The 14,962-nt window shown below is 38.6% G+C and overlaps 1 protein-coding gene across 1 annotated transcript in view; it reads right to left on the reverse strand.

Annotated features, from left to right (window-relative positions):
- Positions 1-14,962, reverse strand: part of ncam1a (neural cell adhesion molecule 1a) — a 267,214-nt gene that overhangs the window by 37,755 nt on the left and 214,497 nt on the right. The window contains exons 10-13 of the mRNA XM_085364059.1: positions 11,007-11,191; positions 10,285-10,381; positions 7,747-7,914; positions 4,246-4,371 (exon numbers count right to left, since the gene is read on the reverse strand). Coding sequence (XP_085220185.1) covers positions 4,246-4,371; positions 7,747-7,914; positions 10,285-10,381; positions 11,007-11,191 — 576 coding nt within the window. The remainder of the gene's footprint in view (positions 1-4,245; positions 4,372-7,746; positions 7,915-10,284; positions 10,382-11,006; positions 11,192-14,962) is intronic.

A 14,962-nucleotide genomic window follows, 5' to 3' on the forward strand; every position in this document is an offset into this window, starting at 1 on the left:
TGGGACTGTTTCTTTTTGTCTCTTGGTCATAAAGAATTTGCCTGGATCACTGACAAATCTAAATCAAATCTAATGTGTTAATATGGACATGAAATGATATGAATAAATGCAATTTTATATTTCCATTTGATATTTTCATACTGATTATATACTGGTTCTCTCAGGGTGCATTGTGCCACTTATAAGAACACAAAACTTACTGTGTAATTCTGGCCCAACCAGTAGCATTTACATGCTCACTAAGCTCAGATCTTTGCTCTTTAACAGCAATGGAAATGTGAGCGCTTGCTAAGACATCATTTCTTCTTGCTGACAACCACTGACAGCTATTCATCTAAGAGTTTACAAAGCTCATAGTTCTTCAAGTGTTAGATATTGTAAACTAGTGGGCTGCAAATACACTAAGAATCATAACATTTAGGCAGTTTACAGGAATAGGTTTGTTCATGTCCTCCCACTGATCCAACTGAAGCCAAATGGTTCACAACTGTGGTTTCCTAGGTTCCTCCCACATTGCATGCATACATGCATTTTAGATATTTGCAAACAGATTTAGAATTTTCTTGCCTGAAATACTGGGCTCAGGTCTTGACAGCCCACCTGGGTTTAAGACCGTGGCTGCTTATAGCGCCTCGATATTTAGAATGCATAAAAGGCTGAAATGAACAACTTATAAGTTGACAGAAATTATGCTCCTTTATCTTTTGAAAGCTCAGGCCTGTAGCATTAAATTAAGTTCTTATGAAAGTAAAATTATGGCCAGATTTACCAAAATTTTGCAGCGCTTGTAAGACTTTTGAGGAAAAAGCTGCATTCTTGTTTGTACAGTAGTGACTGTAACATGTCATATTGATTTCTTACTATACCTATGGCAACTGCCTTTTGTTTTGTTTACAGCAACAACATACAATTACTCGCTTAACAAAATTATAAGCACAACAATCAGACACACACACTCACCCAAACACTTAGGCGCTACAGCACTATTACACTCTTTACACCAAGTTAATTAAATTCTTCTCTTTAACTCTCTTTTAAAAAGACGCAACTTATTTGTCCCTAAAAGTATTATACGGCAGAAAACATACACACAATGTAAACAGCTGCACATTTCCCAGTCATGCTTCTGGAACTGAAGCTTTTGACAGTGGTACTATGAAGTCAGTGCACTGTGTTGAAGAAAATGTAATCAGAAAATCTATCCATCTTTCTTCTGATTATCTAATTTAGAATCACGATTAGCTGGGTACGTTGGGGCGAGAGGCAGGGTACACCCTGGACAGGTCGCCTATTTATCGCAGGGCGAACACAGAGAGACCGACAACCATTCACACAATCACATTCACAACTACGGCCAACTTAGAATGTCCTTAGACCGTGGGAGGAAGCCAAAATACTCAAGAACCCAAACGGTGAACAAGCAAACTCCACACAAAAAAGTCCCAGCAGACTGGTGGATTCAAACCCTGGACCTTCTTAATATGAGGCACTGGTGGTTAGCACTATTGCCTCAGGACAAAAAGGTCCTAGGTTCAAATCCGATTTACATTTCAACACTATTGTGTTGAAATGTAATTGGCAAGCATGTCGAGCTGTTTTCACTACTTTTTAGTTCTGGCTGGAAACTTTTCTGCTGAAGTTTACTTGCACTGCAGTGTTTCAGTATTTGGTTGTATTTTTTCACTTTTCAACATTCTTCTAAAGGTTGTAGATAAAGTGAACTGGTGAAATGTTTTTCTGTGTGTGTATGTGTGTATTTTTCTATTAAGGAAGATACAATGCATTGAGCTTCTGGGTCTCTGTATTATACGAGATATTAAAACCTCTTCCTGTGTAACAGTAAGCACAGTCTTTTCTCAAAGAAAGCTACACCTCCCTCCTCCAGTAATCTACTGCAAACTAGTAGTTTTTTTATTTTCTTACTTTCCAGATATTAATCTCTGTGTCTGAAAACATCTAATATCAAAAGAATGGGAACCCAAAAGATCTGGGGCAGTTGAAGACTGGAATATACGTAAAATATATGCAAAGACACCTGGTTTTTAAAATAATTACCAGAAATGATTCCATACATCGTCGGATAATGCAACTATATATAGTCTTTAATTTAGGCAACGTCATAGTCTGAAGAGAGTATATTCCTTATATAACATTCCCTGACTGAACTACTGCAATGCAGAAGTACATAATTTTTTTTTTAAAGAAAAAAAAAAACCACACCTTTAAGGCGTCATGAGACAAAAAACACTAAAAAAAAACAGGAATTACAAGCAGGACTGTTGCAGAAAACAACCTGCTCTTTAAGACCATCACACATATATCTCTAAAATGATCCTGACACTGCATAAAAGTATTCCATTTGCTATATTAGGAAAAAAAAAAAAAGAAGAAACTAATGCTGATTGGTTGGGGGGAAAAAGAAAATTCATAGTTCTGGGGCACTGGATGATGATTCTGTGGAACACTGTGTGATCAGTTCTTACATCCAGTTGGCTGTAGCATCATTTAGTAACCACTCATTTTTTTTAACACAGAGAACGGTGAGGGTAAAATACAACGGGAGGATGGAGACAAAATGCAGACGAATTTAAAGCAGCCAAGACATGGAGGACAGAAACTTACTTGTGACAGAATACCCTGAGAAGTCCAATGGAAGAGAGAACAGATGAAAAACCAGATGAGAAAACAATAAAACAAAGAGAAGAAAAAAACAATGAAATGAGAAATATGATCAATGAAAGAGGCCAGCTGCCCTGTCAAATCGTTAACCCACTGTCTATTGTGCCTTACTGAGTATTCTGTTCACACAAAGTTCTGCTTCTCTCTGTTTTACAGTTGATAATACTGGTACTGTATCAGCAACTACAGTAGAAAATACTTTTAATGACTTCAAGGTGTCGATCAAGGTAAGGAATCTGGATTTGCGGCTGATAATCCCCCCCTCCCCCCACTCTGATGCAATATAACAAACTGATTACAGCATCTAATATGATTCCTCCATCAAATTTTAGTCAATTTTTGTAACGTCTGAGCTGAACTTCAAGTTAAAAGGGTTTCCAAAATAAGCATAATGAACACAGGGAAGAGATTTGTTTTTTTTTTTTTTTTACTGCAAGCAAAATAAGAGGATGCTGAGGAGCTATTTCTAAAGGGGGGGGGGGGGGGGGGGGGGAAGCACACAAATGGAAGTGTGACATGAAGGCAGGCACAAAATAAGACAAAGATTTATTCCTGACCTTGGTTTGAAATGCTGACTGATAAAAAGCTCTGTTTCCTCTCCCGTGAATTTACATCCTTATTATTTTTTACTATGTTACAATGTGCAATCACTTGTTATCATGTTAAACAGCAGTTACTGGATCATTTTTGCTATATGATTTGGATTTGAAAGAGAATCAAAATGCAGAATGTACGCGTATTTACACTACTATCTGGCCCAATTTATACTTCAGTGAGAAGCGTGTGACAAAAATACACTCAAAGTCACATTTCATGTCAGGCCGACACATCCTGGTGATGACAAGTGTCACATACCTGCTCTTTGATGTAAAGTTTGCCCCATATGTCTAACTAACTAAGCTGTGATATATAGGAAGCACCAAGGGCAATGACAAATATGTCCAGAATATCCACCAAACCCGCTTTAACGCCGTTAAATAGAAAATGTTCTTGACCTTCTAAAATATCCAGTAATTCATCATGCTCTGCCATCACTATCAGAAAATATAAACAATTCTCAGCAGGACTCGATGTGTGGCTGCTACATTAAAAATGCATGCTGTCACTGAACTATAAATACAGAGACAACACTCTTTCACACTGAAGTATAAATCAGCTTTAAGAATGTGCACGTACTTTGCAGAAAGCTTTCAGTAAATCACCTGAGCTGTGGGCTATGAAGACGAGGGTTCATTCAGACTTACACGCTGCAAACATTCACCAAAAAAAGAGGTACATAAAAGTGCTAGGTGATGAAGGAGAGGTAGGTTACACATTGCATCGTTAACCCTATTAACAAAGTTGGATCATGGAGTGACGGCGTCGTCGTGAGTTATCGTTTCTTCTGGCCTGGATGGAAAAGGATTGCGCTGGGGGCTTGGCATGAGAATAGAGGAACGTAAGGGTGAAAGCATCTGGGCACAGCTAGACACGGGGAGGCAGCGGAGTGAGCTACGGCATTAGGTTCAAAGCATTTGGGTCAGAGGAGCACTTAGAGCAGGAGCAAGAAGCGAGGGGAGTACTTACGGACTGGCTCAGTCTTGAAAGTGCTGGCCTGGCTGCTCTCGCCTTCACCTTTCCCATTGATGGCGGACATCCTGACCTCGTATGTAGTTTCTGGTTTCAAATTAGTGATGGTGATCCCAGTCATGTCTGTTGGAGGCAAGGTGGTGTTATTCCATAAAGGTGTACAGTGACCCGAGGAATTCAGAACTGAGACTCTGGGAACATTTCATATGTGACCCAATCATGTTGGCTTTTACCAATTTATGTGAGGTTGGTCAGTGTGGCTGCCTGCGTGCTACTTACCTTCTCATAGGCCGCAGTAGAGTAATGCACTAGTCCACCCGTTCAAGATTGTTTTCATTTTGTTTTTTACACTCACACTTTGCTCTGCTTCCCAAAGTAGAGATCTCTGTCTCCTCCTTTCGCTTAAGCTCACCACAATATAATAAAAATGGGGTATTTCTCCTATAAGTTGCTCAGAATGATTCAGCGGGATGCCTGCTGTGGCCTGATCCATATTAGGAGAAGAATATTTCCTACATGAAACCTTGGAACTACAAAAAACCGAGGCAGTAATTCCATGCTGAAAGCTTTTTGTTGACACTTGATGCCAGGACCCCACAGGTGAACTACAATTTTAATGAGTTTATAACAATGACTCAGTTGCATACAAACAGCAACCACAATGACCAATAGAGGGGTTATTAATTTTAATTGTATATGTGAAAAACAAATCCCAAGAAGGGCATAAATTGTAATTGCAGAGGGGCTCTGTGATTTTATATTTCAGGTTCTATTGTTGGGGGGGAATCAAAGATCTATTGTTATACAAGAGCTCTCAGGTGTATTATGTTTTTTTAAAGGCCATTGCAGTGATCTTTAAATGCCATTTTTCAGGGTAAATTCCATTGATATAACCAATAATCTCCCAACAACAACAACAATCTATATTCAATAATCTACATTGAAGTGTAATACATCTTATAAAATTATTACTTTCTAAAACTCAGTTTTAAGATTTTTTTAAGTTTAAAATTTGCTTTTGACAGTCACGTTGTTCCTTCCAAGGAACAGTTGAGATTTCAGTCACGATACACATTCACGGTCTTGACATTTGTTATAAAACTGAGTTGGCTGATCTCTCAGTGTGCTATACAAAGAATAGTAATTTCATGGATGAGAACAAATTTAGGCTGTGAAAACCAACTGAGAAACATCTCTCCATTACTGTGACCATTTATGTCTCAAATTTATGTATCAGTGAGACGGACTTGCAGAAAGAGCTGAGCATAAGGCTGCTCGGGGAAACTGCATGAATACAGCTTTCAAGCATTAGAGCAGATGAATTGAGAACTGGGCTTTTAGCAGCAGCATAAAACTGATGTCTTTGCTGAGTCCATTAATGGTCAGATTAAATTTTTACAGCCAGCTCAAAGTAATATACCTGTGGGGGGGGCATGTTGGTTGCCTCTGCTTATGTAAAAGGTTTTCTCCACAAATAAAACGTTATTAAATTCGGTGCATCTTAGTCAGTGTCTTTCAACATTACTGCAGCACTAATATTGTAATTACGTGTACAATGTGAAAAATTTACTGTTATTTCCATAAACAGTAAGGACTAAAATTCAATATTTGGTTAAAAACATATAAAAGGACATCCAGATACTGGGTATCTGAGAAAATGATTATTAGTATTAAGGATTTGTGATTAGATTTAATTATAAAAATGTATAATATCCAGGTACCGATTAGTATTAATAATTTTCAGTCAAAAGGTAGGTAAATAATGTGAAATATTACTTGATATGCTCACTGATTTTAGAAATAGGTCCTAAAATGATGTGTTTTTAATTAATGCTTATTTGAATTCACAGTAACATCAGCCTATCAATAGTGCGAGCTCGTATATCTTCAATAAATCCCAAACTAAAGACAAAAACACTAAAAGAAAAAGAGTATTTTCATGTATAGAACTGAATGCTCCATGGCCCCAAAACCACTGCCATCAAAAACACATCAGTGAGAAATACCAGTCAAGCACTGAGGTAGATTACCATTAAGATCTACTCTGCACTGTATACTTTATGCATTATGGGAAAGCAAATGTGAGTATTTTATATTTACACAGAAATTACTACAGACTATATGGATACACAATGCATGAAGCTACATATGATCTGTTAGTACATGCAGAAATATTTACACAGTGCAGAAGTAAGGCTGTTTTATGTGTGTGCACACAGCAGCATCAGTACCTATATAGCATGGACCCACAGTGATATGGGTGTGGTATCTATATCTGGCAGTACTGCTTTTAAACATGTGATGGCAGCTCTGAGTCACAGTACTGTGACAGACACAAAAGCCTTTTTATTGACACAGTTCAGCCACTTGATAATTCAGTATCAGTAACAATATACTGCCTCCCTTCATGGCATATTGTAGCTTCAGTAGCTAGACCTTTAAAAAATGATATTACAAGTATCTTAGGAAATACGATGTGTTTTGCAAGGTCCTTTCACAGCATGTGTGTTTCAAAATCGCTCAGATTTATTAGACACAGAGTGGTTTAACTAGCTGTATGAAATATTTCTGACAACACTGACTGTTTGCGTGTGGGTCCATGCATTTCGTTTTGTGTACACGCTCACATGTCAGGCGGCTCATGGGCCTTGAGCTGACAGCACAGCCTGTCAGCCACTGACTGATACATCCCATGTGGCAGACAGGACGAAAACCATCCAGATTTGCAGGAGCCACAAACCCTCAGCGGGACGGGGATATTATCTAGGGCCTGTCAGTGTCGGAGCTGACTGTCATTTAGGCTATACTGTGTTCCACATCTCTTCTTGACATCAGCTACTGTCATGTTTGGATTAAATGTTGTCGCAGAACTGTTTTCGGCATGTAGGAACTAGACATAAACACATAACAGTCGCGGAGCTGAAACGCTGTGCTGCGTTTCTCTTTGCACCGCAAACTTTACAGTGGATTACCCTGGAATTTAATGTTTAAATATTATGATTAACAAGAAAATCTCAAGCCTTGAGCCTTTTTTACCTAACGGCAGAAATGAATAATTCCATAGATTTGCTGACAAAGATGGACTCTAGAGTCCTCCCCTTCAGGATGGCTCTTAAAGTATGATGCATCAGTTGGATGCTAAGAATTAAAGTGGCCTAAGTGGTACTAAGGTGTGGATGATGCAGCTGATGCCGACACGGAAAGTGGTAAATAACAACCCTTCCATCCACTGCGCTTCACTGAAAGTATGTTTTTCAGGGCTCTAAGGGGAAATGTATGGAAGAGATGACTACTCAGGAATCATAGCAAACCTAAATCATACAGAGAAATCTTTGTCCCAGCAGTCATTTTCAATCTCCTGCTAATGGCTAAATGAGGCTATACGAGCCCTAAACTTCCATAATGGCATTTTTTGTAAAGGCTACCACTTCTACATGTGCTTGTTATACACAAGGAGGGATAATCCAGCAAATTTAGTTTGCGTTATGACCGACTCACCATCCTCAACATCTTCCTCCTTGCCAGTCCAGTCCTGGCCAGGCAAACGCCATTCCACTCTATACTTGATAATTGGCACTCCACCCATTGAATCAGGCTCCTCAAACTTTACCACTGCTGTGCTTGAGAAAGGCTCCACTTGTTGAATTACAGGCGATGACGGCACCTCTGCAACGGCAAGCAGGGAAAATAATGTGTTAATACTTTTTTCAGTTTTCAAAAGCTTTTTAAAAAGCAAAAAAAAATTACAGCTTTTCATAAACTGCTTTTAGCTTCCATTGTGCACACTATGTTCTTTGCTCTGCTGCAGTGTGGGGAAAAAGAAAAACAACAAAAAAAGGACTAATATTTAATGTTAGGAATCGGTTTGATTAATTTAAAATAGGTTTCAGAGCTTCATAAACTCTTCTTCAATCGACTAATTTGAAATCTAGCAGCAGCAGCAGCAGCTCTTATCATAGCGGTTTTATATTTCTGGCTGTATTTGCATCTCTATCCTCTCTCTCTCCCTCTTTTCATGAAACTCATTTCAGCTTACTACAAAAATGTTACCATGCTGGAAAAGTGCTCACGTTGTGGCTAAACATAGGATGGTATTTACCACAGTGCAATTTCAGTCCTCACTTGAGATAACAATCACACCCACCTCTGTGAGTACTATGACAAAGGTCCTCACTGACATCATCAGCATTAACTGTTTTCATTTGCGAGGCTTTTTTATCAAACTTAAGAGAAAATGCTTCACATTCATTAATTAACAATTATGACACCAAGTTGCAGCCGTGCTAACTGTGTGCCCGGTACTCAAAGTTTGCAGGGACAGTACAACTTCAGCTCATCCCTGGGATTGATTTAATAACAAAATGAAACTTTCCTCTGTGGACGATGTCATTCTGTTTTTAATCTTTCAGCCTTTACGATGCTAATCAGTATATTAGTTCTGTGGTACACTGGTCTATTATTTGTGTCCCATGTAAATCACTGGTTAAAAAGTGACAGTTTCTTTTATTCTAGCCTTTTTGTTGCATGTTCATGTCAAGGTAAAACATCTAGATACAGAAAAATGATCAGGTCAATGCACAGAGTATCGCCTTACTGGAAATAAACCCACATGGATCCAGGGGGATGAAGTCTTTTGACTTTGCTGACATTTGCCGCCACATACTAAAATCATGATTAAGATATGTGTTTAAACAATTATTCCACGTTATTATTAATTCATTTGTTTGGTGTAATGAACATTGCAATGAAACAGGTTCACTAGCGAGGCTGAAGCACGTTAATCTTCTTTGATATCAATCTGCTGATAATTAAAAAAAAAAGCAAACTGGGATGACTATGTCACTGTCAAGAGGGATTAAACTAATTATAAGCTCATCTGCATATGTCTGCACGCGTCCTGGATCTGCTTACCCAATGATTTCTTTAATGATGCCTTTTCTGGACTGAGTACCGTGTCTCAAATAGCTTCGTTTGGTCGAGCTCTTTGCCTCACATTACATGCAAAAATGTTCTCACGGACATAATTGCAGAGAAAAGGTGTGGAGACTTATTTACAGGGTTCTTTTTAGGATAACTCTGTTTGGAAGCAGTCACTTTAGGCATACAGACGAGTTATGCAGCAAATTACAAAAAATACCTCAAAAAGCCTACAGGATATTACACAATGTCAGCACAGGGTGTTACCATAATTAATTTGACCACCCTGCATTTAGACAAGGTCCTGAGCGACCTTCTACTTCTAATGGGTCCAAAGCAATTTGCATACCAAATGAAGCTAACGCGAGAAAATAAGACTTAAAGGGCAGTTCCGCTGTGATTTCAATTTTCTTCCATTGCCTGTCTAGCCTGTGCTCTGAGTGTCTCCAAGTCCTGGTTTGTTTTTCTTCCCTATTTATACTGCAGGATGCCTTTGTGCTTCCTCATACACAAACACAATGCCACTTTTCATTTGTATCCAGGCAATACACGCATATCTTTGCTAGAAGTCTTTTAATCATCTGAAGTCAATTCACACCATCCTGACTACACTTTCACAAGTAGATGCTTCAGATCTGCGCACTGTTGCTCTAAATACAGACAAAGCAGATAAATTAGTTCATCATAAATTCTAAATCTTTCATTCATACTTCTCATTCATTACCACTTGTCTTGCATACAGCAGTGGTTCCATTTGTTCCTGCTCTGCTAGAACTTCTGATGGAGATTTTTTTATACCTTTGCTTCCTAAAGTAGCTTCTGATTGCATTCAGAAATTACTTTTACATTTTTACTGCTAAACTGATCGACCTTTCTCTTGGTTTTACTGGTGAGTTGTCAAACCATTTGTTTTTAGGTGGTTAGATCCATATTGGGAATATGACTCTAAAATTCAGTCCATGGCAGTGGTTTGTGAAGTTCTTATTTCACTTCTGCATAAAAGACACTGGCCAGCCTGGAAACGTGAAGTCTCGTCATTTCATTATTTAGAGTGTTTCTTTTGTTTCCCCAAGACACTAAAAATTTCACCTAAATGGGAGTAATTTCTGGTTAACAAACCTGCTTGGATAAGAAGGAATTCCTTGGATTCAGAACCCATCACATTGGTCGCTGTGCAGTTGTAACTGCCAAAGTCGTTTTGAGAATCAGGGGTAATCTGAAAGACAAAAAGAAACAAAAAGAGACAAAAACACCGAGAAATATCAGGTTATGTCTCAAGTTTTTGGATGTGAACACAAAAAAAAAGAAAGAAAAAAAGACTCTGACTATATGCATGACGAACTTAAACACAGTGTAGATCATTAGGGTGTAGTCTCACTTAATGCTTTTCTGCTATTTAGCATTTGTGTTAGATCTGGAGCCTGGTTGTTATGCAGATGCACAGATTTCTTGATTTTAATCATTACCCATTGGTTCATTAACACAGTGTCTAGCAGTTGAGTGTGCTCAACACTAGGCCTATAATTATAGTCCATTTAAAGTTGGTCTGGAACTACTTGTTAGCTTTTAATGCAATCTTTCACGTTACTCTTTAATCTCACTAAAACAGTGGCTTATATTAGCCACAATTCATTCTTGTGTAACAAACAGAAAGCCTTTTGTGAGCTACGACTCTGTTTTTTTGTGTGTGCGTTTTTGGATACTTCTCAAAAACAATAAAAAAAACGGAGCTGCGTTCTAAGTAATCTGCCAAACTATGTCAAATATACAGAGCATGTTTGTGTATTTTGTGCCTCTTTATGTCAGTAGAAATCAGCATTAAGAAGACAGATGCAGCACACCTCAAGGTAGCTGACAGATGGTGTGTTATAGATCTTCATATTAGTGCTGTTGGCAGTGGGCAGCTGGAAGCCGTCTCTGAACCAAACCACCGAGGCTCCGGGATGAGCCTCCACCTCACAACTGATGTTGGCCGGGTTTCCCTCCCATGTATATACTGTCACCGAACCCAGGATCTTTGGAGTATCTGAAGGAATAGACAGGGGAGTGAGGATACTTGAAACAGATAAGCAGATTGTCAAAGGTTTACTGAAATTACTCAGACAAGTTAAAGAAAACAACTCTTATGGTTGGCCAAATTTATGCAGATGACTGACAAACCCGTGGAACAAACTCCTTTACTACACATGTGATGCATTATTAGGTAGTGCAGAAAGTAGTACTGGATACTCAATGGGGAGAAAAACAGATGAAACAAAAGAAGACATTCTGGGTGATGTAGGATTCATCAAACAGCACAATAATGACCCAAAATATCTGCAAGATGAAACAGCCAAGATGTAAATACTGCATATAATCAGCTGTATGTGAGTAAAACGTTCACTTTTACAACAGTCTAAATTGAATCCAACAGGAATCTGCTTGTAAAAAGCAGCACTGATTTTTAAGTATGTGCGGTATAATAAAAACTCCAAGCTCTGTTGAAAAGTCTAAAGGACAGAACGGTATCAGTCAGTTGGATATGGCCATTATATCTTGTTACGAATGGCAGTATTTCCTTTCATCCTTGAAGCTCTTCTCCACATTTCTAGCAGCTTTAATCAAGGCTACCAGTAAAAATACTCGATTTAGAATTCATGGCAGCAGAAAAAAGACATGTAAAACACACTCACTACGGAAAAGAAAGCAGTCGTGGCAATGGTGACAAAAGCTACAGTTTTACAGAATGGTAAACAGATACTAAATGAATTCTAATGCTTTACTTGTGATCTATAAATTTAATGCCTTTTATGGTATGGATTTATGTTTTACAGCCAACTTGTGCTGGTTTTATAAGACATGAAAATGCTTCAGAGAGTTTATGAATGTGTTACAAATAAAAAAAAAACATTATAACTAATAATTATAAATTAGCACAACCACTTAGTTTAAAGAAATAGCACTGCTCGGGGTTTGATGACCAGATTATTTTTCTTTGATTTCTTTAATCTTATATGTGCCTGTAGCATACTTATGGATTATGCAGCAAAAATCAAATAAACGACTGAAACCAAGCAACAGTTTGACCAAGCTATTTTCACTTCCTACATGAAATGAGTTGATACCATATAGCCAAACCTGTTACACTGCACCCCAATTTTTGACAGGAAAACAGACAAGAGTAAAGGTAACGGACGGTAAAGTTAATTAATTCTTCCCTTCATTGTTTCCTTTTAAAATCTCCTGCTCAAATCACTGAGCATTGATTTTAAATTCAGTGAAGTATGCTTTGCTTCACGAGTGCCGTAAAATGCAGTGGCCCCTGACACTGCCAGGGCTTTACTTCTGACCCTATCCTTTAAAAGTCTGCAGCATGCTGCGGCTGGGATTGATGGACAAGGCTGAGTCAATAGATGTTCCATCTCCTGCAGCTCTGATTAGATTCTCACTCTTTCTGTCAGTGCTGCTTTTGGTCTCATTGACTCTATAGGGCCTGCGACTTGCCTGTTTGATTTCTGCAGGCTGCTAGCCTGGTATAGGTGAACATAGGAGGAATGCATCTGCCACATAGGGTTCATACATATCAAGTAGGCTGCATAGAGCTCATGTATATTAAATAGACTGCACAGTGCCCATAATGATATCATATAACAAAGTGCATACAAATGCAATAGTTATACAAAAAAGATGACAGCGTCACATTTGCATGACTAGTACATTCATACAAAAGTGGCAGCAACAGCGATACTTACTACACATAATTGCATTACTATTAAAGACTGCATTACTATTAGAAGGAATTTAGTCTTTTTTAGTGGAACACTGAAATAATACTCCATAAAACTCCCAACCAAAAACCCCTGAACTATTTTACATTCAAAGTGTTTCCTGTTCAGCTTCTTTGGGGAATTAATCTGTAGTATGAATTAGTTTTTCTTTCTCTCATTGATCTGTCAGTTTCATACAATATGTAATCAATATCAGTATCGCAGAAAGAAATGCTGTCTTATGCCCATACACCAAGTAGGTGAATTAGCTTGTCTTTGGCTATCAGGACATCCTAACTTGAATGAATAATTGGCTATTGCAGGGGTTATTCTTCAATAGAACTACAGGCAGCCAACAATGGCTCTGTGCAGCCTCAATACTAAAATATCATCATGCTTGCTGATATTCAGCTCTTAACAACCGCAGGGGAAAAAAGCCATGCATAAGTCTGTAATAAAAAGCAAAATCTAAAGTTACAATTTCTAATTCTCCATCCAGCAGGACTAGGAGAATCAGAAAGAGTATGTAACAGGTGACCTGCTTGGAGCTCAAACAGTGTTTTCATTAGACATTCATGTTAAACAAACTTCAACCTCTGACAAAATGGAAGTCAAACAGAAAGGACATTAACACTTTCCTATCAGTCCTTCAGGAACAAACCTAGACATGCTCAGCCTAGCTAATGGGATCATGCTGTGAGGCAGATAGGAACTTCCATGCTTCGATAACGTCTCCATTGTGTGAGTGGGTGAGCGGTGATAGAGGGGACAGTGAGTGAGAGCTGTGCCCACGACAAAGCACCTTTTCTTATCGATAATTGCTTGGCAACAGTAAATCAGCTACCTGATAATTTGATGATTACTCTAGCAAGCCCTTAAACATCTCTATCAATGCTGAATTGTGATTATATCTCTAAGCAAATTACAAGCGCACTGAGCACAGGGGCATATTAATCCAATTAAGCATCCATTGGCCTTATTTCCCTCTCTCATTCTCTCTCTCTCTCTCTATCTTTTTTTTTGTTAATTAAGTAACATTTGATAGGCGTCAAAATGAGATCAAGTATAATTTTATACACATCAAAGCACTAGTTTATAGTTTGGTGCTGATGGAGCATTAAACCATCACCAGGGTACATACACTGTACTATTAGGGTCATTTTGTTTTTTCTTGGTGCTGTAGCACAGCGGTCCCCAACCCCCGGGCCTCGGAACGGTACCGGTCCGTGAGTCGTTTGGTACCGGGCCGCGAGAGTTGAGGCTCAGATGTGAAATGTATGGTTTTCAGGGTTTTTATCGGTTTTCAGCGTTATTTTGTTATCGTTTTGATCGTTAACTCTGTTTTCCTGGGTCTTTTCAAGTGTGTTATGAATAAATCTTCTTTTTTTCGGTACCGGTACTAGTTTTATTTTGTTGTATTTATCCGCGACACATTAAAGGCTGGTCCGTGAAAAATATTGTCGGGCATAAACCGGACCGCTGCTGTAGCACACTGGAGCTTTGTAGTGTCTATATAAAAAAATCAAACTTGTTGAAATTGTAATTCTCCTGGTACACCGCCCTAAAGATCAAAGGGGCCAACAGTCTCGCACTGTTGACCCTTACTTGGAGTGTCACAGACTCTCACGGTTGACCAGCTGCAGAAAGTACAATTTAGGCTTTACAGCATTTCTTGCAAGCTTCAAAGAACATGTCCAGTCCTGCAAAGACAGATGTGAAAAATGCCCACGATTAAGATCCAGAACTTATTTTTAGTCCTACGTGAAACAACGTCAGCTACACTATGGAGTATATTCAAATACTGTTGCTCAAAAATAAAGGGAAGTTTAAAATCTGCTGTGTACCCCTGAGTGTACCTTTTGACTGGTACCATGCCAAGATGGATGATGAATGTTAACTCTCCATCAAAGGTAATGTGACTGTCCCTGATGGGCTGAGACAAATGCAACCATATGACAGAAGGAAGATGCTGAAAAATGACCAAACTTCAGTCAAGAGAACATCTGAGATGATCCATCCACAACACGAGGTTAGTCATTGATATGCTGCTG

The sequence above is a fragment of the Diplotaxodon limnothrissa genome, linkage group LG10 (genome assembly GCF_057381915.1).
Source record: "Diplotaxodon limnothrissa isolate DT_005_m linkage group LG10, D_limnothrissa_male_GT1.1, whole genome shotgun sequence".
Classification (NCBI taxonomy): domain Eukaryota; kingdom Metazoa; phylum Chordata; class Actinopteri; order Cichliformes; family Cichlidae; genus Diplotaxodon; species Diplotaxodon limnothrissa.